The sequence below is a fragment of the Suricata suricatta genome, chromosome 10 (assembly GCF_006229205.1).
Source record: "Suricata suricatta isolate VVHF042 chromosome 10, meerkat_22Aug2017_6uvM2_HiC, whole genome shotgun sequence".
Lineage (NCBI taxonomy): Eukaryota > Metazoa > Chordata > Mammalia > Carnivora > Herpestidae > Suricata > Suricata suricatta.
Window position 1 is genome coordinate 24531023 of NC_043709.1, and position 24814 is coordinate 24555836.

General features: G+C 38.0%; 1 protein-coding gene across 1 annotated transcript in view; it reads left to right on the top strand.

Annotated features, from left to right (window-relative positions):
• The window catches only part of FGD6 (FYVE, RhoGEF and PH domain containing 6), a 108130-nt gene that overhangs the window by 30815 nt on the left and 52501 nt on the right, over positions 1-24814 (top strand). Inside the window, exons 3-5 of the mRNA XM_029955787.1 lie at positions 4332-4479; positions 18368-18435; positions 18528-18558. Coding sequence (XP_029811647.1) covers positions 4332-4479; positions 18368-18435; positions 18528-18558 — 247 coding nt within the window. The remainder of the gene's footprint in view (positions 1-4331; positions 4480-18367; positions 18436-18527; positions 18559-24814) is intronic.

The window sequence follows — 24814 nt, forward strand, 5'->3', positions numbered from 1 at the left end:
GAACATTCTGTGTTTGGGGGCTCGGATAAGAGAGGAAGAAGATAAACTGGATTCATCAACAAAGAGGACAGGATTCAGTACTTGGAAAGTGTTCTTCAGTTTAGTGCTTCTCCTTTTCCTTTCTCTGCTCTCCTTGTTCTCCCCTCCCTTTTCTGGAAGTTTCAGGTTAATGGGGATTCACAAGGATGTTTTGGTGGTGATGTCTGGCTTGGCTTTGTGCAGGTTTCATGTCTGAAAAACTCTTAGGGGAGGTAGATTAAATGAGTATTTTTAAAAAGACAGCTCCTTCTAAAAAAGAAACCCTTCTTTGTGGGACATCTTCCCTGAAAGAGAAATTTCATGTACTTCCAGGGGAGGGTGTACTGTGCCTATATAGCAAATAACAAAAAGTACATAATCTAAAAAAAATTTTTTTTACAGTTTATTTTTGAGAGAGAGAGTGTGATTGGGGTAGGAGCAGTGATAGAACCCCAAGCATACTTTGCACTGTGAGCACAGCCCGATGTGGGGCTTGAACCCACAACTCATGAGATCATGGCCTGAGCTGAAACAAAGATCATTCAGCTGACTGAGCCACCCAGATGCCCCCCAAAATACATAATATTTTAAACAGTGATGGCATTAAGTAATCAAATGTGTAGATCCTTGACATATGGAATTGAAGACAGCTGCCTAATCAGTGGGAATTTACTTCTGGTTTTACTCTTTGCCCTTACTCCATCCAGACTTGGAAAGGATGGCCTGGAGAGGTAGAGCCCAGTCTTGACTCTTTTTGGGTTGCGTTTGCAGCTTACTTTCCTTATACTTCGATTATCAGATTGTGAAATAACCAGTCAGGAAAGTGTAGAGGAAACACTGTGTCCTGTTCCTTTAACCCACAAGGCTGACAATGTGAGGACAGTATCTTCCTCACAGTGGGAAGGAAGTGTAAAGAATAAATTAGCCCCCAACTTAATGAACCCATATTTCATTATCTGAGATCTAAAATTATCTATATAGATTTGAAAACTGTTAAGGATTATGTGGGAAAATAGATTAATCAACAACTTTTCTCTGTTTGAACATGTAGACACGAACATGTAAATATGGATACTAAATGCCATCTTTCCTATTTTTCCTTATCTTTTCTTTAAAATCATATCCCTTGTCCAGATATTTCTGTTTCAATTGATGTCTCCCTCATTTTGCTGGTGACCATGAAATCTTGAAGAAAGATTCTGGTTTTTCCCCTACCTCTTTACCTTAGCCCTAATAAAATTTTAAACTCTTATATCCAGCCCTTTCTATTAGTTCCTGATGTAGCCAACCTCATTCAGGCTGTCTGTACTGTTGAAATTACGTCTCAGATCCCCATCCACTTCTGTCCATGTACCTGTCCCCATCCAGCCCCCAGTTAGTTCACTGGCATTGGGTTATAAGATTAGTCTTCCTAAAACCTCGCTTTGCTTTGCTCACTTTCCTCCCTCCCAAGCTTCAGGAATTGTAAATGGTCTACCATTTACTATTCAAATATATAGGGAGCTCCTTTTGAGATCAAGGGGACTACACTGATGCTAAATAGCAGGGCTGTCTTTTTCCCTGCTTGGAGTGGAACATGGGCTGTGCCTACACGCCTGGATTGATGGGAGGGGGTGTTGTTCTCTTTCCTTTTGTCACTAACAAGAGAGAAGTGTGGTTTGGAGTTCTACTAAGGAAATCTTTGAGGTCTATTGGAAGATTTGACTCTTGTTGAAGGCCTACAAGCTGAGTGTGGACTCTGAGTAATGTTTTGTTTATGACCCTTGAGGGGACTGTACCTGTTATCTCCAAGCTTGTTTTCCATTAATTATGCATAGGAGTCTCCTGCTGCAGCCTGAATGTTATTTTTGTTTTCTGAAAACAAACATTCGCACTTCCACACCATTGATTGTGATGCTAGGATGCCCCTTCTCCTTTAAACCATACACTATTCCAGTATCCCCCGCCCCCCCCCACAACCTTTCTTTCTGATCACCACAGTACTTACCATCTGAACTTCTGAGATTTGACACCCTTTGCTTTCTAATATAATTTTTGTTTATTCACTAAAAATTTACTGAGGGCCCATCATGTGTCAAGCAGGATACTGGGGGTTCAACTGAAAAAGATCATTTCCTTTTCCTTAGGAGTTTATGTTTTAGGGAGGGAAACAAATATATCACCATGTGCAGTTGAATGAGATGGTGTAGGAAACAGAAGAGACAAGTTAACCAAAGTGGGTTAGGGAGGGGGTAGTCAGGGAAGGTTTTCTGTAGGAAAGCAATTTTCAGAACTAAAATCTCCTAACATTTTATGGCAGTTATGTTTTGACCCATGTCCTTTTAATACTTAAAGCTTTTATTTTCTTGTTCTTAAATTAACTGTTGTAAATATTTATATCCCTAATGGTTATGGCAACTAACTTCTTACTATGCCCTTAATAATAGCTTTACAAATGTTGGACCAGGAAATGCCTCTCCGCTCTTTCTTCAGATAAAATAAACCTAATTTCCTCACAGGTGTTACAAGCTCTTACTAATTATTCAAAATTTTTATACTGGTGAGTCTAAAAGAGTGCACTGATTCAGAAACCCAAATTACTGGGATTTTGTTATAACCAGACTGTGATTCAGTCCAGCAGGGTGAGGCCTGAGGCTTTATATTTCTGAAAAGCTTCCTGGTGTGATGCTGAAGCTGGTCTTAGATTGAATGTATTTTGAGTAACAGGGTTTTAGGTGATGTAGAGGTAAAGAATTAAGATAAAAAGACATGTGAAGATACATTTTCTTTTATTTATGTGGATGGATCCTGCAGTCTCTGCATCCTGTTAACTTTATTTATGCTAGCAAGTTTAAGTCAACTAATTACCCAGCTGGGTTGGGCTCCTGTCCCTGCACCCAGAGATGGTGAGTCTTGCCAGTGATCTGACTAGAAAGCTTCCGCTCTCCACCCCCACATCCTCCCTGGAGAGTGAGTCTCCTCCATGTCACAGGGAGCTATATGATAAGGTGTGCACCCGCTTAATTGAGGCTGTGATATGATTCCCTGAGACCCTCCAGCTACTGAATAATAAGGAACCCCTGTATTTGGCAGAGGGAGGTGTTCTTTTGGCATTCTGCCTTCATCCAACTGGTTTGTGTAACATTTGAGTTCCAGGAATGGCATCTTAGGCTAGTCTGTATCCTACAATGTGTAATCAGGAACTGGCAGAAAATTCATCTTTAGCTTTTAAGATTCATGTTAGAAATTTTCATAACTTGTAGGAGCCTTGGCAGTTGAGTGACCCGCCCTTGACCCGAAAAGCAGCCTGCCAGGGTGAAATGTAACTGTCTCTTTATTCTGTGTGAGTGTTTCGCCTGATGATTGTCTGTAAATCTTTTACTGACTCTCCAGCAGATATTCTTGTAGACTGTAGACCGGAAAGCAGTTGCTACAGATAATTTCTTCCTGAGCCTTTACAACCAAAGTTAGAAAGAATTATTTCTGTTGTCTTCCTGAGGAACTTTGTTGTGGAATTCCCCCTGCCCCTCCTCCCGTGGATTGCAACAATGGCTCTTAGCTTCAAGAGATCTGTCTCAGTACAAAATGGGAAATGTTGATGACGTCAGGCTATTGAGGTGGAGTTGGTAAATGAGCTGGTACAGTGGTTTTCAAACTTCTAACATGTATCTCCTAGGGGCCCTGCACCCCTAGAGTTTCTGATTGAGCAAGTCTGGATCAGAGCCCAAGAATTTTTAACATCCTTGTCCCTTCTCATGTCTTATGATGTGGTTACATAAAAGGAATTGGTGATAATCAGGGAGGTTGGACACATGTTCACAATAGCATATGCATGGTTTATTGTGTTCACCATCATTACCTCCTAATTCTGGTAGATTTGTTAGTTGCTTTAAAAACAACAACTGAGACCCAAGAAAATACCACCTTTTCTAATGTTCCTGTGTAGCCAGTGAGTGCCCTTTTGTGATAACCCAGTCCACATCTCATGAGGCTTCTTAGTTTATAGAGGTAGAGAGACCTGATCTTTTCCGGTAAGGAGATAATGGAAGCATAGGATTAGGGCAGCTGAAAAACTTGCTTCTCACCCATCTTCCTATCATGAAGATACATTTTTTCAAGATGTTTATTTTAATCCCAAAATGAGTTTGGGTTTTTGACAGCTGAGATAGGAAAGAGAGGGGCAATTTTGGTTGTTCTGGTTATTTCATCTCTGTTTACATCCCATAGGTATACCTTGCTTCTATTACAGGAATAAGATGGTTGATCATGTTTGGTACTTTGGTTGTATTCCTCGTTATTAAAGGTGACTAATGCAATACTCTTTATTCAAGCAGTTCTGTAGCATCCCAGGAGGGACACAATGATCTTGACCTTGGTCTTGATGACCTTCCTTCAGATGAGGAAGAAGACCTCAACAGTTCTGATGAAGATGATGTCAGCTCTGATTCTAGTAAAGGGGACCCTGACCTGGGAGACAGACAGGTATATATTGGTTTTTAATTGTTTCTGCTTTTGTGTTTGGTGGTCTCTCATGACGTTTGGAGATAATATTTATCAGCATGATAGGCACAAAATCCCTAGTTAATTTTTTCTTAAAACTTATAAAACATTTTTTTTAAGTTTTAAAAAATGTTTATTTTTGAGAAAGAAAGAAAGCAAGAGCAGGGAGGGGCAGAGAGAGAGAGAGGGAGACTGAGAATCCAAAGTAGATTCTACACAGTCAGCACAAAGCCTGACATGGGGCTTGAACCCACAAACCATGAGATCATAACCTGAGCTAAGTTGGAAGGTTAAGTGACTGAGCCACCCAGGTACCCCCTTTATAAAACATTTTCTAATTTAAATTTAGTTCTTGGTATACCATAGTGCCTAAGATAATCCTATTTCTAAATGCTCATCACTTAGAGACTAGTAATTTTGAGAAATTATTTTTGGCAGTGTCCACTGATTTTGTTTTTGATAGCAAAAATCCCCCCTTAGGATTATTCCTTGTATTGCTAGTGATTCTATATGAAGGAAAGGAATTAGATGCATTTCAGGCTTAATGAAGTTTTTTTAGTGATAGAATAAAGACTGTTGTTAATGCTGGGATTTCCTTTGCAGTGATTAATTTTTGTATATTTACACTATACATGAAATAGGATTGTCCATGTGATATGTCAGTACATAGAGGTTCATTGTATTGTTTCTCTAGTTTGACGTGAATACTTCGTTTTAAATATTGTTTTTTGAATAAAGACATACTTATAAGGGGAAAATAGTGTATTAGCAATAACCCTAAAATGTGTTGGAATGTTATAGCAAAATAGAATTTGAATGGGTCCACATAGCAAACATATCAAATCATAGAAAAGAAAATAAATGTCATCCAATTTCTATGCCATAATTTATCAATCCATTGTTTCCTGTTTAATATATTTTTGCTTTGTTGAAATTTATTTCAGCCTTAAATCCATGGCATAAGTTATGTAATTGTCTTGGTTTAAATCCCAGCTCCAATACCTAGGAGCTGGGTGGATAACTTTTGGCAAATTATTTAATCTCTTTAAGCTAAAAAGCCTCCATTTTATGAAAAAAAGAATAGCATTTATTTCTTACAGTTGTGTGGACTAAGTGATCTGATATGTGTAAACCCTTAGAACACTGTCCATTACATGGTAAGAACCCAATGATGATTTATTTCTTGCAAGACTTTATGCTGCAAAGTACTGATTCATAAGAGTTGGAAGTAACTATTAGAAATTATTTAGCCTTAAGGCAGGTAAGTTTGTAAGACACCTAAGACAGATGGAGTGACTGTTATTAAAAGCCCACAGTGTCCCTCAGCAGTGTGTAGGTTTTACTTTGATTATTAAGGAATTCCTCCTATGTTTTACTGGTGGCAACCATCTCAGATTTGAAAGCTCATTTTCCTTGTTGCTTCTTCACACATAAAGATTCTACAAGTATTTATAAAATACTATTTTCCAGATATACCAGACATGAAAAGTATGTACAAGACATAAAGCAGTGCTCCAGGTTTTGCTCTTGAACTGCTTATGTCCTAAAAGGACAAGAGGGGCCATATATGCATGAAAACAGTGAGATTTTTCAGATAATTACATGCTATGAACACAGGACAATATGCTAGAAACTGAAGAGGCTACTTAGAATAAAAGCCTCTAAGAAAGTGCTATTTGAGAAATAAACGACTGGAAAGGAGCCAATGCCTACAGGGATTGGGGAAGAGCCTTCCAATGGTCTTCCTCTGAAAGGGCCATGATTAAATCAACCTTTACAATCTTTGATAAGCTGCAAGTTCTTTTCTAACAAGGTTGTTTCCTGTTGTTTGCATCTGTTTATTTCTCATGTTCAAACCCTTTCTGATTTCTCCCCATAGTTCTTGGTCACCAGAAGTGGTATCCACATTCTACTAGGGAGCTCACCGACATTTGCGTGAAAGAATGCTTTCTCTCTAACCCTTTGTATTATGCATCTTTCCAGCACATCCGGTCACAACACTGCCTGGTTGACTCATTCGTTTTGTAGTCATTGGAGACTTGCAGAGTTCCTTCCTCTGTATTTGTACTGGCCTTTCCTTTCCCTTCTGGTATTTATATTATTAATTTGTGTCTTTAGTTGTGCCATACTGCTGTAAAATATTTTTCTGTTTTTAAAATGAGAATATTTTGGGGGCACCTGGTGGCTCAGTTGGTTAAGTATCTGACTTCAGCTCAGGTCATGATCTCACGGTTCATGAGTTTGGGCCCCACATCAGGCTCTGTGCTAACAGCTCAAACCCTGGAGACTGCTTCAGATTCTGTGTCTCCTCTCTCTCTGCCTTTCCTCAGCTCTCTCTCTCTCTCTCTCTCTCTCTCTCTCTGTTAAAATTAAGTAAACATCAAAAAAATTTTTCGATGAGATTATTTCTTCAGTTACTCATGGACATTTAATATTTTTATACCTGATTCTAGTGTATTAATAATTTTCCTTTTTGAAGTGTCGGCCATCCTGACAAGCTTGTGACAGCAATGGCAATAATAAAAAGAGCCAACTCTCCCTTTGTAGACAGTTGCTGATCCATCTAAAGCATAGCCTGATGAATGCTTTTCTCTTAAATCATATGCTTTCAAAGTGGTTAGAAGAATGCAATCTTGGGAGCCAGATTGCCTGGTTCTTACCTCTTATCAACTCTGTGATCTTGAGCAATTTACTTAACACCTTTACGCCTTAGTTTCCTCATCTGTGGAAAGAAGAGAGAGTGGGGTAGATACTTGTTTTTCTTTTCTTGTTTTTTCTTTTTTTTTTATGCTTGTTTTTATTCTTCAGGATTATTGTGATGATTGAAGATTATACACTGTTTAAAACAGTTCCTTACTGCTTCCCATCTCCAGTCATTCCTTATATAACCAAATAGAATTTCAAGCTTGCCTTTTCTTATTTTTGATAATAAATTTGAAACATGTTTACATAAAAAGCAGTAATGTGTTCTAACAAAAACATGAAATTTGGCATTGTAAGACCTGTGCTTCGTCTGAGCTCTGCCACTTACTAGCCATATGACTATGGTCAAATAATTATTTTCAGTCATTTGGTTTATCTGCACCAATCTTATTTCACAGTGGATTTCAAGTAACAATAAAAAAACAATGTATGTAATATAAAAAGTCAAAATATGTAGTTAAGGAAATCAAGGGGTTAATAGATTGTGCTGGAGCTGGTGGACATCCACATGTTGAAAATTAAAGTCAGACCTCTTCCTTTTACTGTTCACAAAGGTTAACGCAAACGTTTTATAGACCTAAATGTAGGAGCTAGAGCTATAAAACCCTTATACCAAAATACAGGAATAGCTCTTCATGACCTTGGGTAGGCAGAGGCTTCTTTGATGCAACAACAAAAGTATAAGTGATGTGAGGAAAAATAGACAAGTTGGACATCATTAAAACTTCTGTGTAATACACAGTACCATCAAGAAAATGAAAAGGTAACTCACAGAGGAGGAGAAAATATTGGCAAACATTTCTGATAAAGGACTTATATCCTGAATATATAAGGAGCTCTTACAACTAAATCTTAATTTAAAAAATAGCCCAGTTACAAAAATGGGCTAACAATCTGAATAGACATTTTTCCATAGAAGATCTACAAATGGCCAGGAATGTGGAGAAATTGGAAGCCTATACACTGCTGGTGAGAGTGTAAAATTATATGTGCAGCCTCTTTGGAAAACATCTGGCAGTTCCTCAAAAGGTTAAATTTAGAATTAGTATATAACCCTGCATTTCCACTCCTTTGTATATACCCACACAAAATAAAAACATGTCCATAAAAAACATTGTGCAAGAATGTTCATAGTAGCATTATTCATAATAGCCAAAAAAAAAAAAGGAAGGGACTCAAATGCCTGTGCACTGATAAATGGATCTATCAACTGATGAACATATAAACAAATGTAGTGTTTCCACACAGTGGAATATTACTTAGCATTTAGGAAATGTGCTCATTCATGCTACAACATGGATGAAGCTTAAAAATAGGCTAAGTAGAAGTCAGTCACAAAAGAGCTCATGTTTTATGATTCCATTTACATGAAATGTTCAGCATAAGCACATCCATTGAGACAGAAAGTAGATTAATGCTTGCCAGGGGTTGGACAGAAGGGCGGATGGGGAGTGAGTGACTGCTTACAGGCATGGAGTTTCCTCTAGGTGTGATGAAAATGTTTTAAAGTTAGAGTGTGGTGATGATTACATAACCTTGAATATATTAAAAACCATTGAATTATACTTTACAGGAGTAAAAATTCATTTTACAGAATGTGAATATTTTAATGAGTCTATTAAGATTAAAAAAAAAAAAAAGCCTGCTAAAGGAAAAACAATAAGGCTAAGTGGAGGATTCTACAGAGTAGTGCCTGTGGTGTAGTCCTATATACATCAGCCAAGAAGAGGAAACAAATATCGTGATAGAAGTTTCCAAAAGAAAAAGTCTTTGGAGTAGAAGCATAGGAAGACCACTTCTTCTGCAACTCCTTTGATCCTCAATTTCTTAATTGACACAGTGAGACAATAATATTCCCCTGAGTCATTCTGAGGATAATACCAGATACATAGTTATAACATACTGGATAATAATTGTAAAAACACTTCTGAAGTCAATAAAGTTTATGCACATTAGGCACATGTAATATACTTCTATGATTGTGATTGTGATAGGTTTGTTAGTTTTTAGGGCTGCTGTTACAAAATATCACTAACTGGGTGGCTTAAGACAACAGAAGTTTATTGCTTCACAGTTCTGGAGGCCAGATGTCCAAAATCACAGTGCTGGGAAGGCCATGCTCCCTCCAAAGCCTATAGGAGAGAATCTTCCCTTCCTACTGATTCTTGGCTTATAGCTGCATCACTTCAGTCTCTTCCTCTATCGCCACAGAGTGCTCCCTTCATATGTGCCTGTGTCTCTTCTCTTCTTATAAGGATACCAGTCAGATTAAGGGTGCATTCTAGTCCAATATAACTTCATCTTAAGTTACTAATTACATCTGCTATTTCCACTAAGTTCTGAGGTCCTGGGGGCTAAGACTCCAGCACATCTTTTGTTTTTTGGTTTTTGGGTTTTTTTTAAATTTTTTTTATGTTCTTTTATTTATTTTTGAGAGACAGGGAGAGACAGTGTGAATAAGGGAGGGTCAGAGAGGGAGACACAGAATGTGAAGCAGGGTCCTGGCTCTGAGCTAGATGTCAGCAAAGAGCCCGATGTGAGGCTTGAACTCACGAACCGTGAGATCATGACCTGAGCCGAAGCCGGACGCTTAACTGACTGAGCCACCCAGGTGCCCCTGCAGCACATCTTTTGGAGGCCATGGTTCAGTCCACAACAGGTGCCATATTCTATGGACAGATAATGAGTACAAAGCTGATAGGTCTCAAGGACAATAACATCTTCCTCTGCTACCAGACAGGGGAAGAATATTAACGTTGTGCTACACCTGTGTGCCTGTGCTGGTCTTTGTGCTGTGAGTGCAGGTGTTACACTTACTCTTTAAAAACAGTAGGATATAGATCTGACATAGGTACTATGAAGGAAAGGAGTTTTTTATTCAGGTTAAGTAAGTTGCCTTGGAGCCCCCTGAATTGTTGTTGTTGTTTTAACCAAAATCTGTCTCTACTAATAACTTGAAATAAGCCACAGAAGCTGAATGATGTTAATGGAATATGTTTGGAATGGTAGTGAATAGCCATGATAATCTCTATTTTTTCCTGTTGCAAATCTTTAGTTTTATGTTTATTGCTCGTTACTTTCAGTACGTAATAATACATGGTTATTTGAGAGGCACCTGGGTGGCTTAGTCAGCTAAGCACCCAACTTCAGCTCAGGTCATGATCTCACAGTTCGTGAGTTTGAGCCTCACATCAGGCTCTTCACTGACAGCACGGAGCCTGGAACATGCTTCAGATTCTGTGTCTCCCTCTCTCTGCCCCTCCCCTGCTTGTGCGCTCTCTTGCTTGCTCTCTTGCTCTCACTCTCTCTCTCTCTCTCCCTCCCTTTCTCCCTCAAAATCAATAAATAAATATTAGAACAAAATCTCTTAAAAATAATAAATGGTTATTTGAAAATGAAATCTGTTCATTTTCCTTCATTATGGTTAGAATATTCACCACTGTTCACCTTTCCTGATTGTTGACATCCGTATCTCTTCCTAAATTTTCTTTATGAAGAATGGGGTGAAAACTTAAGAAAATTTGTCCTTTAGAGGTTAATCTGCTGTTACTTCAATTGGCAGGTAATTTAATGATGTTAATGATAAAGATGTTTCTCAGACAGATCTGGATGTTCGATTCATTGCTTTTTTATTTATTTATATTTTTAAGAGAAGGAGTGTGAGAGCAGGAAGGAGAGGGGCAGAGGGCGAGAGAAAGAATCTCAAGTAGGTTCCATGCTCAGTGTAGAGCCTGATGGGGGGTTCGATCCCATAACCCTGAGATCATGACCTGAGCCAAAATCAAGAGTTGGACTCTGAACCAACTGAATCACCAGGTGCCACAGGTTTTTGCTTTTTGCTTTTTGCCCTTTGAATAACATGGCAAAAGCCTTTCAAGTATTCTATTAAAAAGTAATGGACAAATTTCACCACATTTTTACTTGTGAACAAATATGAATAAAGGAGAACATAGTTAAGAATTTACAAAACTGGGCTGTTATCAAGAGATCAGAACATAAAACTGGGTTTCAAATCAAAGGTTCAGTTTTTGAATTTGACTTATTTTATGATCTTTACAAAGTAGTTGCATTTGTGGCTAATGTTTCAGCTTCCACAGCAATGTACTTTTGGGAGATGCAGTTATTTAACAGGCAGTCTGCTTTGAAATGTGATATAATTTAAGTGAGGACTATCATTAACTGAAAAGTGAGATGCCAAATATGGTCTCTCTCTTGAGGTTTTACAGTGGGGTGTATTTTTCCATCGTTGTTTGACTTGTGTCAGAATTAGTCATTGTTCCTACAAGTTGAAGATAATCTAAAACTTTTTATTTTATTCTGGTTTTTAGTTATCTTTGACTTTCTGTCTACTTTAAAAATGAATGTAATCCATTGAATCATTTTCTAGTAGTTCCTATCTCTCTTTAGCTCTATAGTTTTCCTAGTTTAAAAGGTAAAGTAGACAATAGAATACATAGACTCATAGAATTTTAGAATTGTAAAGGCCTCAGTCATAGAGGCCAACCCCCTACCTTGTTTTTTACATGATGAAATATCTATAATACCTGTTAGTTGGTGAGAGTCTACATTTTCATGTTACTCAATACATATTAAAAAGCACTGTGCTCCATTCTTACATTCTGAGAAGGTGGCAGCCACCCTTGTACACATTTGCTTATTCATGCATATCAGTTGCACAGTGCATAGCCATTGTGCTGGGTGCAGGATATAGGGTAAATAAGGTCCTACTCTAGAGGAAATAAAAAATGTCAGCAAGTAAACACATTCCACTGGGTTAAGTTCTATAAATCTACATGAATAAGAGAATAACTGGCCCTATGGCATGGTGGGGAGAGAATATCAAGGCAGCCTTCATAAAGGAGAAAACCTTTGAGTGCCATCTTAAAGGATAAGTTCGAATATGACAGGCAGAAATCTTTGCAGAGGGGAGAACTGATAAGGAAATCACAGCAGAAGGAAAGGCATATAGGGACAGACATGCAAGGGCAGAGCATACTTCGGATTGCAAGATGGTTCCAATTTGGTTGGAGTAGAGAGTATACAGTGTGTAGGACCAGGGAGGGCTAGACACACAATGGAGTGTCTTAGATATATGGCAGAGGGAATGTGAGTCTTTGTTGGCCATAGGAGATAGGGAGATCCTAATGTGCTTCAACCTGAAAACTAAGGTAATTATATTTACATTTTTTAAAATTTTATTTATTCATTTATTTTTATGAGGGTAGCCTATTTATTTATTTATTCATTCATTTTATTTATTTAGAGAGCTTGAGTGGGAGAGAGGGACAGAAAGGGAGAGAATCTTTTTTTTTTTTTTTTAAGTATTTATTTTGAGGGAGAGAGAGGAGAATCCCAAGCAGGCTCTGCACTGTCAGTCCAAAGCCCAATGTGGGGCTTGAACTCACAAACTATAGCATCATGACCTGAGCAGCAACCAGGAGTCAGATGCTTCACTGACTAAGCCACCCAAGTACCCCTACCTGCCTTTTTTTAGGCAGAGAGTGAATCTTAAGCAGCTCCGTGCTTAGCATGGAACCTGATGTGTGGCTTGATCTTATGACTGTGAGAGTGTGACTTGAGCCTAAATCAAGAGTCAGACACTTAACTGACAGAGCTACTCAGGTGCCCCTATATTTGCATTTTAGAACTATTACTCTGGTGGCAGTGTAGAGACTGGATTGCAGTCAGATAAAGTGTAGAGCCAAGGAAACCACAGTAAAGCCTTAGATTGCAAGTAACTTATTCTGCTAGTGTTCCACAAGATGAGCAAACATTTCTAATAAATTTTAACTTGATAAATGAGCGATGTCTTGCAAGTACAAGTAGTACGTGATCCTGAATGTCACATAATCACAACCAAGCCAGTGGTTCTCTCCTGCACGCCTGTGTGCGGGCGTACTCTCACTGCAAGATTATGGGTGATTGTCTCCCATATTCAGATGCTTGGTCTCAGGCCATGGTGTTTGGCAAAAATCATTGATTTTTCAGAACGTTGGAAGGAAGGTGCCCACAACTGGCGCTAGTGTATTTTTTGTCACTTCAAAGCACCTATGGACAGCCCTTTGCTTTTCCATACAAGAGTAAGCTTAGGAATGCTTTGCTTCATTCTAGGTCAGGCTGCCTGTAAATATAAACCCTTTCTTCTGCTGCCTTATTGTCGGTTACATGGAATAAAGTATATGACAAGAGTTTATTAATATGGTAGTCAGCCTCGGTGTGAGCGTATACAGTGGCCCCAATGCACGAAAAGATTCCATTAAGCCAATAGATAGCAGTGATTCCATTAGTGATAGTGAGAGTCATCCTACACAATAACCCTCCTCTTTCTTATCTCCCTCACACAAGCCACAAAGGTTTTCAAAGGTATGCACAAGTTAATGTGTTTTTCTTTATATTTTATATTTTCTTTGTTATTTTATATTACAGTATTGTAATCATTTTTATGTGAATATTTTTGGGTTGTGGAACAAATCATCTGAGTTTTCATTATTTCTTAAGGAGAAGTTTGCTTTGATATACAAGTACTTTGGATTATAAGCATGTTTCCGGGATGAATTATGCTCACAAACCAGTTTTACTGTACTTCGATTCTGTACTGTAGAGGTATAGGCAAGAAATAAGGAGGCAGTATTGAAGAAGAGGTAAGGATTGATAAATCTTTAAGGAAATATTCAGAAGGATAAATGGATAAGACTTGAAGACTCACATGTGATCATAGAAGGTAGAAAAGAAAGGAGTCCAGCCTTTGATGAGTGTGTATCTACAGTCTAGTAGTATAATAGTAGTAGTAGTAGTAGTAGTAGTAGTAGTAGTAGTAGTAGTAATATAGTATGCAGATATTTGATGATTTGTTCAAAGAGTGAAAGTCATTGGATACTTTATTCTTTGTTAATATTTTCCTAAATTACATGCTTTTCTCTTTTTGAAGATGTTAGCATATTTCATAGGTGTTTATATATATAGTTATTTGGATATTTGGTTTGCTCTTTTTATTTACTTCTTGAATTCTGGGGCTTTTTAAAAATGTATCCTTAATTTCCTTTTCTAACAACCACTTTCGGGCCCCTACAGAATCAGATTATCCAAGGCGGTTCAGTAGGAATTTGAAATTTAAGAGCAGCCCGGGGGTTCAGATGATCAGTTTGTTTTCAGATTTGGTTGTAGAGCAATGTATCAGCTGAGGGTAGAGCTGTTTTCTTCTACTAACCTTTCTGTCAAACTATGGATAGTCTGTTATGTAGATTTTTAAATGATGAGTAAGTGTGGTGGTCACTCCTGTCTCTGAGTGATCTCAGTAACAAGGAGGATAAGAAATACGAATTCTACCTTTAGTGATATTAGGAAACAGCTAAAACTCCCAATCACAATGTATGAATAAACTACCATTTCCACCAGCAATAAGATAAAGGTTCCAGTTTCTCTAAGTCGTCACCAACACTTGCTATTTTTTCTGAATTTTTTTTAGTGTTTGTTTTTTGTGGTTTTTTTGGTAATCTCTATACCCAGGGTAGGGCTTGAACTCATGACCCCCAGATCAAGAGTTACATGCTCTCCTGACTGAGCCAGCCATGCACCCCACTGCTTTTTTATATTTTTAATTACTCTTCTGTGGGTATGGAATGGAACCCCACTGTCATTTAAATGTGCATTTCCCTAATTGAGCATCTTTTCATATATTTATTGACTATTCTTACACATTGAGTGAAATAGCTATTCACATCTTATATATTCTGGTCACAGACCCTGTTTGCAAATATTTTTTGACCACCTGGGGCTTATCTTTTTATTTTCTTTATGGTGTCTTTTTAGGCATAAAAGTCGTAAATTTATGAAGTTTAGATTATCAGTGGGGTTTTTTTTTGTTTTGTTTTGTTCTTTTAATGGTTTATGCCTTTGGTGTTGTCTCTAAAAACTTTGCCTGAACCTAAAAGCTTTTCTTCTAGACCTTTCGTAGTTTTAGCTCTTACACATAAGCCTGTGATACATTTTTAGTTCATTTTTGTGGGGCACCTGGGTAGCTTAGTCAGTTAAGTGTCCGACTTCAGCGCTTAGGTCCTGATCTCGCGGTTCATGAGTTTGAGCCCCGCTTAAGGCTCTGTGCTGACAGCTCAGAGCCTGGAGCCAGCTTCAGATTCTTGTCTCCCTCTCTCTGCCCTGCTCATGCTCTGTCTCTCCCCCTCTCTCAAAGAATAAATAAACATTAAAAAAAAAGTTTGTATATAGTGTCAGGTAAGTTAGAAATTCGTCTCTTTGTTTATGGATATTTAATTGGTTCAGCAATTTTTAGTCAGTTGTTTTGGGGGACAGTAATTCTTTCTTCCATTGAATTGCTTTGACAACTTTGTTAAAAATCTATTGACAAAATTTAAGGACTTGCTTCTCTTAAATTTTTCCCCTTGACCTACGTCTATTTTTATACCAATACTCACCATATTCCCCCCAGAGTTTACAGTGTCAGTCTCTAGAAAGGAAATGCATGCTTTATAGTCAACAGCTCTGGTGCCGCCCTCTGTCTCACTGACTTGCCTTGCCACCCCTGAGATAGTTAACATTTAATCTTAAGATTTTAAACACCTTAGTTTTACAGATAAGGAATGTCAGGCCCACCTTAGGTGTTTTTCTAAGTTAAAGTATTTTTTGTCCCCTGCTGGAACAGAAAGAAGCATGGTATCTGCCTGCAGATAACATTTATTGTCATGGGCTCACTGCACAGTTTTCTCTAAACCAGGCCTGGCCGAGCAAAGTCCTGAGGAGGAAAAATAATTTGGAATAGAGTTTAACAAGGGCAGAGTTATAAAAAGAAGAAAATAAATAAAGGGTAGTTGCCAAAATTAAAGTATACCTACTTGAAATTTTTGTATAAAGTGGTACAAATTTTTTTAAGTGTTCTCTGAACCCAACATGGGGCTCAAACACACAACTCAACATCAAGAGTTGCACACTCCTCTGACTGAGCCAGCCAGGCACCCGCCTCTTTTTCACTTTTAATGCATTTCTTGTGACTTTAAATTTTCAGAAAATAAACTGTATTATTCTTTTTTTTTTAATCTTTATTTATTTTTGAGAGGGAGACAGAGTGCAAGCAGGAGGAGGAACAGAGAGAGGGAGACACAGAATCCAAAGCAGGCTCCAGGCTCTGAGCTCTCAGCACACAACCAATGTAGGGCTCGAACTCACAAAACACAAGATCGTGACCTGAGCCAAAGTTGGACACTTAACCGACTGAACCACCTAGGTGCTCCTAAACTGTATTTTCAAATATTACACTTCCTAGCTACCAATGATATAGAGAAACCCATTATAATATTAAGGAAAACATTGACTTGCTAAATTTTTCTTTTTTTTTTTATGTTTTTTATTTATTTTGAGAGAAAGAGAGAGACAGTCTGAGCAGGGGAGGGTCAGAGAGAAAGGGAGACACAGAATCCGAAGACAGGCTCCAGGCTCTGAGCTAGCTGTCAGCACAGAGCCTGACGTGGGGCTCAAACCCACAAACTGCGAGATCATAACCTGAGCCGAAGTCAGACGCCTAACAGACTGAGCCACCCAAGTGCCCCCTTGCTAAATTTTTCAAAGTAACAATTATCTGTGTGTGTGTGTGTGTGTGTGTGTGTGTGTGTGTGTGTGGACATAGTCCTACTTATTAGCACATGACTGATAGATAGTCTGCAAGATCAGGCTGTGCTTAAGACTGCTTCCTGAGGAATATTAGCTATATGTAGTTTAAAAGGTGGGTGAATGGAGCTAAGTTCTTATGCTGGATCTTGTTCAATTGACCAAAACAATCGGACTTAGAAAAGAGGAATAAGGCGTGCCTAGGTGGTTCAGTCATGTAAACATCTGACTCTTGATGTCGGCTCAGGTCATGATCTCAGGTCCATGAGTTCGAGCCTCGCATCAGGCTACGTGCTCTTAGTTGGGAGTCTGCTTGGGATTCTCTCTCTCTCTCTCTCTCTCTCTCTCTCTCTCTCTCTCTCTGTGTCCCTTCCCTGCTCTTGCTCTCTCAGAATAAATAAATAAACTTTAAAAAAAAATAAGAAAAGAGGAATAATAATGGGGATGGAAGACAAATTCATCTCATTGTTCCTTTAAATATAGAGTTTAAGGGGCACCTGGGTGGCTCAGTTGGTTAAGCGTCCAACTCTGATTTCAGCTTAGGTCATCATCTCACAGTTTGTGGGATCAGGCCCTACATCAGGCTCTGTGCTGACAGCAAGAAGCCTGCTTGAGATTCTCTCTCTCCCTTTCTCTCTGCCCCTTCCCCACTTGCTCTCTCTCAAAATAAATAAATAAACTTAAATAAATTTAAAAAGTAAAGATAGAGTTTAGGAGTTCAGATCAAGTAAAAAGGCAGAATATCCTAGGCTAACTAAATACTAAGTATTAGTACATTCTGAACTAATAACTGGTCCTTAAAGATTATTTTTGTAAGTAGTTGGTTTCATAGCCAACCTTGAATATTTTTTTGCATAACAGTATTTCTAATGGAAAGGTTAGGATTTTTTTAATATTGCATTTAAGTTCTTCTGTACTAAAATATGAAAACATGGAAGGGGCAAATGCACACTGCAAGATTAATATTTACTCTAGGAGGAGGAGGGGAACTTTAATGTTATATAACAATTTGCTTCATAAAAAGATTTAAACCAGATATTACAGAATGTTTGCTATTTGTTTAGTCTTGAAGGGAGTGGAGGGGAGATATGTCTGGGTATATGTTTAGCAGTAAATGTTTGTGAGGAGATGCCATGATTACCAACAGATATTGAAGAGAAATTCAGGGTAGTGGAAAACTTTCTAAGTTAGATATTGGGAAGAACTCATGTTTATGTGGTATCTGTAGGGGTCATTTCTCCTACTGAATGTGTCTTTTCAGTTTTGAACCGTTGGCATTTGTGCTCTACCAGGGCTCAGTCTGCTCACAGCAGTCATCAGTCCTGTGCTGATGACAGTGACGATCACTGACTGCCCTCAGCCTTCCTGTACTGTGCTTTAATAATCACACCTCATGCTCCACCTTTGCCATTTGAGATGTTATAGCATATGAAATGTGTTCCAACCAGAAACCTATAAGTATCAGAGCTTGAATTTACATCAGACTAGCTCAAACCTGATCTTCATTATCCTTTCATAAGTTCGTGCTTTCTTAATATGCTCTTATCCACAGGATGAAGATACTGGGATGAAAAGTAAAGTCCATCATATTGCCAAGGAGATTATGAGCTCAGAGAAAGTGTAGGTATTCATTCAGTTTATAATTCAGATGACCTTTTGTTTCCCCACTGGTTCATTTAAAACATTTCTTTTATTGTTTTGTTTTCATACAGGTTTGTGGATGTGTTAAAACTTTTGCATATTGTAAGTATCTGCAAACACTTCCTTAAAGTCTGAGACTTTTTGTGTCTTTCCCTATGTCAAAAAATTTTCAGCATAACTTAAATATTCTTAAAATAGTGTGCATATATATGTGCTTTCTAATATATGGTTACATTTTTAAATTTATCCATAGATGTGAATATAGATGTTTTCTAAAATGTATGTATTGTAATGGGTGTGTATATACGCAGATTATTTCTGAAAAATAGAGCCTTATTTTTAATGTTTCTGTATTTATTTTCAAGAGAGAGAGCAACCGAGTGAGCACAACCAGGGGAGGGGCAGAGAGAGAGGGAGGGACCCAGAATCTGAAGCAGGTTCCGGCTCCACGCTGTCACAGAGCCCAACACAGGGCTCAGGCCCATGAACCGTGAGACCATGACCTGAGCCAAAGTCAGATGTTCAACTGACAGACGCCCCAGAGTATTTATCATCCATATTTCCAATGTCTTTAAACCTACTGTCTTCATAATAGTTTTTGAAGTGATAGTATTTCTTCTTCAGCATTTGCAGAAGATGTCTATCAGGAGAACTTTGTGCTAGCAATGTATAAAGAATGTCATGATCAGTGTTCAAAACTATTCTCCTTCTGAATAAGCTCTCAGAAATAGACTCTTAAAATAGACATTTTTGTGACTAACTTTTTAAAGTTTTATCTTCCATTTTTCTAATTGTCAACTTGGACGAACCTGTTGGGAAACAATTATGATGTGTCTGACAGCATATTCATTTTTCTCATGCACTCTTTTGCACCTGCAAGTTTTTACAAGTTTCATTATGCATTAGCAGTGAAAGTGCTTTTAATCCTACTTTATTCAAATTATATTTTGGCAAATTATTAAGACTTAACAAAAGAGGGATTAAGTAGAGCAAACAATGAAGAAAGAAATTGAAGTGAAAATATACTTAGTTGGTATAATTATTAACATCATCTTAATCTTAATTACTGAGAAATGGTAGATTCACACCCATTAATGTCTCTAAAAGTATCATTATTTTCAGTTTTCCATTTAAAAGATACATGTGAACATGAAAAGTAGGGTGCACTTAAGGGTGATTCACATTCACTAAATGATTCTCAGTGCTTTATATTTGGTACAACAGAAACCTGGAGCTCTAATTCCTGTGTAAAAAATCTCCAGTCTTGGAAACCTTTTCTAAAACAATTTTTAACATTACTGATTTGTTTTGAGAATCACTCTCTTGTGAAGAGTTTCTTATATAAATCTTGGCTATATTGCTAGTTCTTTGTAATTCATTTTTTTAAAATTATAGCACAATATTTAGTCACACAGATTTGTTGAGTTTGAAGTATATTGTCATTTCAAATACGTAATATAAACATTAAAAAAATTCAAATTTATAACATCAGGATGAATAAATAACATCTCAAAATAAACTTTTTAACTGAATAAATTCCATTTTTTACTGAACCTCTGTATTGTTTAAACCATTGTAGAGGGAGAAGAAAAAAGCGAAACTGCTTTTTCTGGAAAGCTCAACGTATCTGTAGGACAAACAATCTATCTATTTGACGTATTTTCTGACAGACATGTTTAAACAGAAATCGTTTCACTCTAAGGAAATTTGAAGCATCTGCAATTTAGTTGGCAAGCTCATGGAGGCAAAAAAAAAAAAATGCTATGGAATCAGAAAAGCTTGATTTGGAACTTCAGTGCACTATTTCAGCAAATCCAGGAACACATGTTGAAGACTCCATGATGAACAACAGATTCCCTGCCCTCCCTGTGCCTATAGTCTAGCATAGTGCTTCTCATAATGTAGTGAAAGACTGGATTTAAAAAATTTCCAGTCTGTGTTGGACCAGAAATTTTATAAAATACAATAAAAATGTCATGGCCATGTCAAAGCAACATAGAAGTTTCCAATCCTTTATTCACGCTTCTAACTAATATCTTTGCAGACCAATAATAATAAAAAGGACCATACTTTGAGAATATTCACAAAAATATTAGTGTCTATTCTGTCTAAGTTGATTCTGTTTTTTAATAGCTATAGGAATTTCAGAAAATAGTCTACTCTTTGGGCCTAGCTTTCTTTATTTGTAAGTTGGAGATACAAATACTGATCTCTCTGGTAGTGAGGAATCAGTGGAAAAAAGTATATGAAAGAGCCTATTATTGTGCACCGTGTACATTTGTGCTTAGATTGCCTTTCACTACTCTCTATTTTCACCTTCCCTTGCAGAACATCAGTAACTGGGAAGAATTCATTCTGTTATCAAGCAGTAGCCTTTTTGTAATTCTGTCTCTTCTAAATGCCTTTTTTCCTCTGTCATAAAATTTCATTTTAATGAAGTTCTGATTCAGTAGGTAAAGAACCAGTTAAGAGCTTCATTCATTTCTTTATCTGATTACTTAAAACACTGTATCTTGTTCTTATCTCCAAACTTTTGGAACAAATCATAAATACTGTAAAAATGGACAGTCAGACCCAAGTATTTCCCGTACTGTCTCAGATCTGGTCTCATAGATGGCTGTGGCGTCTTACCCAGCTGGTATTGAGCAGAGTGAATCATCCAAAACCCACCTTGACTTGAACATTTTCAAAACGGCTTAAGCCTTTAATGTAAGGGTAAGAGGAGATCATCTGCCAACCTCATGTTCACGTCCTATCTGGTGTGTGTAAATGTTAACTCAGCAGAGCCCAGCTCTAATGGGAATTTTAACAACAGAGCATTAACCAGGTGAGAGCCTTATTACGAGAGGATTGCTAGTAGCATAATGTGGGTGAAGTCAAGACTCTTATTTCATTTCACCACCCCCACCACACTGTTAAAGCTCATGTTTGCCCTTCTACCAAAAGTGCCCCACAAAGGTAACACATGGATAGTTTTAATCCTGAGCACTACTACTGTCTGATTTCATATAAATGAGTCAGTGTCTGTGTTATATCCTAGAATATGACTGCTTGACAATACTCAATAATAGGCTTTAGATAATCCAGTGGATATTTTTTTTTAATGAACCGGATATCCAAGTGGCTTGGGGGAAGCTATTTTGTTGTTTCAGTTATACATAATTTCTTGTGAATAATTTTCTTTAAAGATTTTACTTTTAAGTAATATCTACCTCCAATGTAGGTCTCGGACTTACAACCCCAAGATCAAGAGTTACATGCTCTGCTGACTGAGCCAGCCAGGCACACCCCTCCTGTGAATATTTTTTTTATATTAGAGACTCTAGAATAGCACTCATAGATGTTTCTGTGATGACAGAAATATTGTATCTGCACTGTCCAATAGGTCCAATATTTTAAGAATTTAAAATTCTTAAATTTTACCACTGTAACTCACTGACGTTTCTTTGTATAGAATTTGCTGAACTAGGTGATACAGCTCATATCTTAACTACAAAATCTAAAATCTAAACTAAAGAATTTTATCATTTAAGCTATTATGACATTGGAAGGATTATCTGTTTGAGGCCTTTGATTCATCTGGCTGATGTTTTTGAGGAAAAGTAGAGCCTGTAGCAGCAGTGGTGAGATTTTGCAACTAATGTTTTTTGTGATACATGCTCTGCAGTATCTGCCATGAGCTCCTGGACTTTAAACTAGGTTCTTTTAAAGATCCAGCGTACACAGTGTCTCTCAGTCAATACCAGTGTTTTCCTTTTCAAAACGATAGTGCCAGAGAGTCTGAGTGGCTCAGTTTGTTGAGTATCCAATCTTGATTTCAGCTCAGGTCATGGTCTCACTGTTCATGGGACTGAGCCCACATCAGGCTCTGTGCTGACATAGCACACACTTTTTCTCTCTAAAAATAAATAAATAAACACTAAAGAAAAAACCCCAAAAAACAAACAAACAAAAAAAACCCTATAAAATGTTAGTGCCATCCCTATGGCTGCAAAAGCCAGAAAACTAGAATTTGTTCTTTACTTCTCCATCTCATCCACTTCACCAGCCAACCCATCAGCAACCTACTGATTCTGTTTCTGTTACTGCCACCAACCTGGTTCAGAATATCATCTTACACAGACAACCATTCCAGCGTAACAGACACTCCTGTTTCCATTCTCACCCTTTTCCCAACCTGTTTCTTACACAATTTTTTTCCTTATAAAATTTTAAGAGTGGTTTTTCTTAAAATCTGTAATAAAGCATGTCACTCCCCTTTTTAAAATCCTTTAAATGATTCCCATCACATTAAGAATAAAGTCCAGCGGCACCTGGGTGGGTCAGTTCGTTGGGCATCCAACTTCGGCTCAGGTCATGACCTCAAAGTTCACAAGTTCGAGCCGCGTCGGGCTCGGTGCTAACTGCTGAGAGCCTGGAGCCTGCTCCAGATTCTGTCTCCGTCTCTCTCTGCCCCTCCCCTGCTTACACTGTCTCTCTTTCTCTAAGAAATAAACATTGAAAATAGTAATAAATCCACATTACTTACCAAGGCTTGTGAAGAGGATGACCATATGTCCCAGTCTGCTTTTTTTTTTTAATTTTTTTAATGTTTTTATTTATTTTTGATACAGAGAAAGACAGAGCATAGAGGGGGAGGGGCAGAGAGAGAAGGAGACACAGAACCGGAAGCAGGCTCCAGGCTCTGAGCTAGCTGCCAGCACAGAGCCTGACTCGGGGCTCGAACCCACGAGCGTGAGATCTGACCTGAGCTGAAGTCGGAGGCTTAACCGACTGAGCCACCCAGGCGCCCCCCAGTCAGCTTTTGACAGTCCTGGTTATTGTCTATTGTCTATTAATAATGAATAGTAATTATTAATAGAGTTCCTTTTCTCTTGTTGGGTCATCAAATTATGGTTCCCCCTGCCTATCAGGTGCTATGTGGTGTGGCCTCTTACTAAGATGAGATGCTGGGAAAGAGAGGGACATTCTCGTACTCACTGACCATGTTCTGGCCACACAGTTCTCCTTCCAGTTCTTAGTTCAGTGCTAAGGTTATTCCTGCTCACAGCTTTTTCTAATGCAGTTTCCCAGAACGTCTGGTCTTCATTTTCTTCATAGCTAGTTTTTTCTTTATCCTCCCAATTTTGGCTTAATGTGACCTCCTCATAGAGACCTTTTTTGACTATCTTTTTTCTCTTTACCCTTCCCTATATGTTCTTCTTGGCACTTAATATAATTTGTGTATTTGTTTGTTTAGTTGTTTATTTTTGGTCTACTCTACTAAAATATAAGCTAGGTGACCACATGAATCATCTTTCCAACATCTACCATCATTCCTGTTCATTGGAAGGCGTTTAGTAAACATTTGTTGGATGCATGAGTGTGACTAATTCTTTAGCGGTTAAGAATTCTGCCTCTGCCACTGTGTGCTCTTAGACAAATTAGTCAAGCCTTGCTTTCATCTTCTGGAAAGTGGGAAGAATAATAATCTCACTGTTATCTTATTTTCCCTTTGATGGGAGACTAGTTTAATAAACAGCTGTAAATTTATTTTATGAATACCCAGGTAGCATGACTTAAAAACATTTTTTTTGACAAGATAATGATCAGAGGCTTTGTCTTTTTTGACAAAGATGGGCTCATTAAGTAATAAAATGATACTAGTAATGAAGCATCTTTGTTCCACTGATTTCTTAAGGTTGAGACTCATTACCTTGAAAATTTGAGGGACTCTTAGTAAAATCCATAGAGCTAGAGGCAAACTCTATCCAGATGTCTGTTAGTAACTAGAATGTATCTTTTATTTTTTTTTTTAACGCATCATAGAGTAGAAGGCTTTCTTATGGAAGCCACCAGTTTTTCCCGTCTTAAAATAACCTCATCATTTTCTTTTTTTTTATTTAAATAATTTATTACCAAGTTGGTTTCCATATAACACCCAGTGCTCTTCCCAACAAGTGCCCTCCTCCATGACCATCACCCCTCCTTCCCCTTCCCCCCTCCCTCCTCAGCCCTCAGTTTGTTCTCAGCATTCAAAAGTCTATCATGGGGGCACCTGGGTGGCCCAGTTGGTTAAGTGTCTGGCTTGGGCTCAGTTCATGATTTCACAGTTTGTGGGTTCGAGCCCTGCATCAGGCTCTGTGCTGACAGCTAGCTCAGAGCCTGGAGCCAGTCTTCTGATTCTGTGCCTCCCTTTCTCTGTGTCCCTCCCCTGCTCATGCTCTCTCTGTCTCTGTCTCTCAAAAATAAATAAAACATTTAAAAAAATTTAAAAGTCTCTCATGATTTGCCTTACTCCCTCTCCTCAACTCTTTTCCCCCCTTTCCCCTCCCCATGGTTTCCTATTAGGTTTCTCCAGCTAGACCTATGAGTGAAA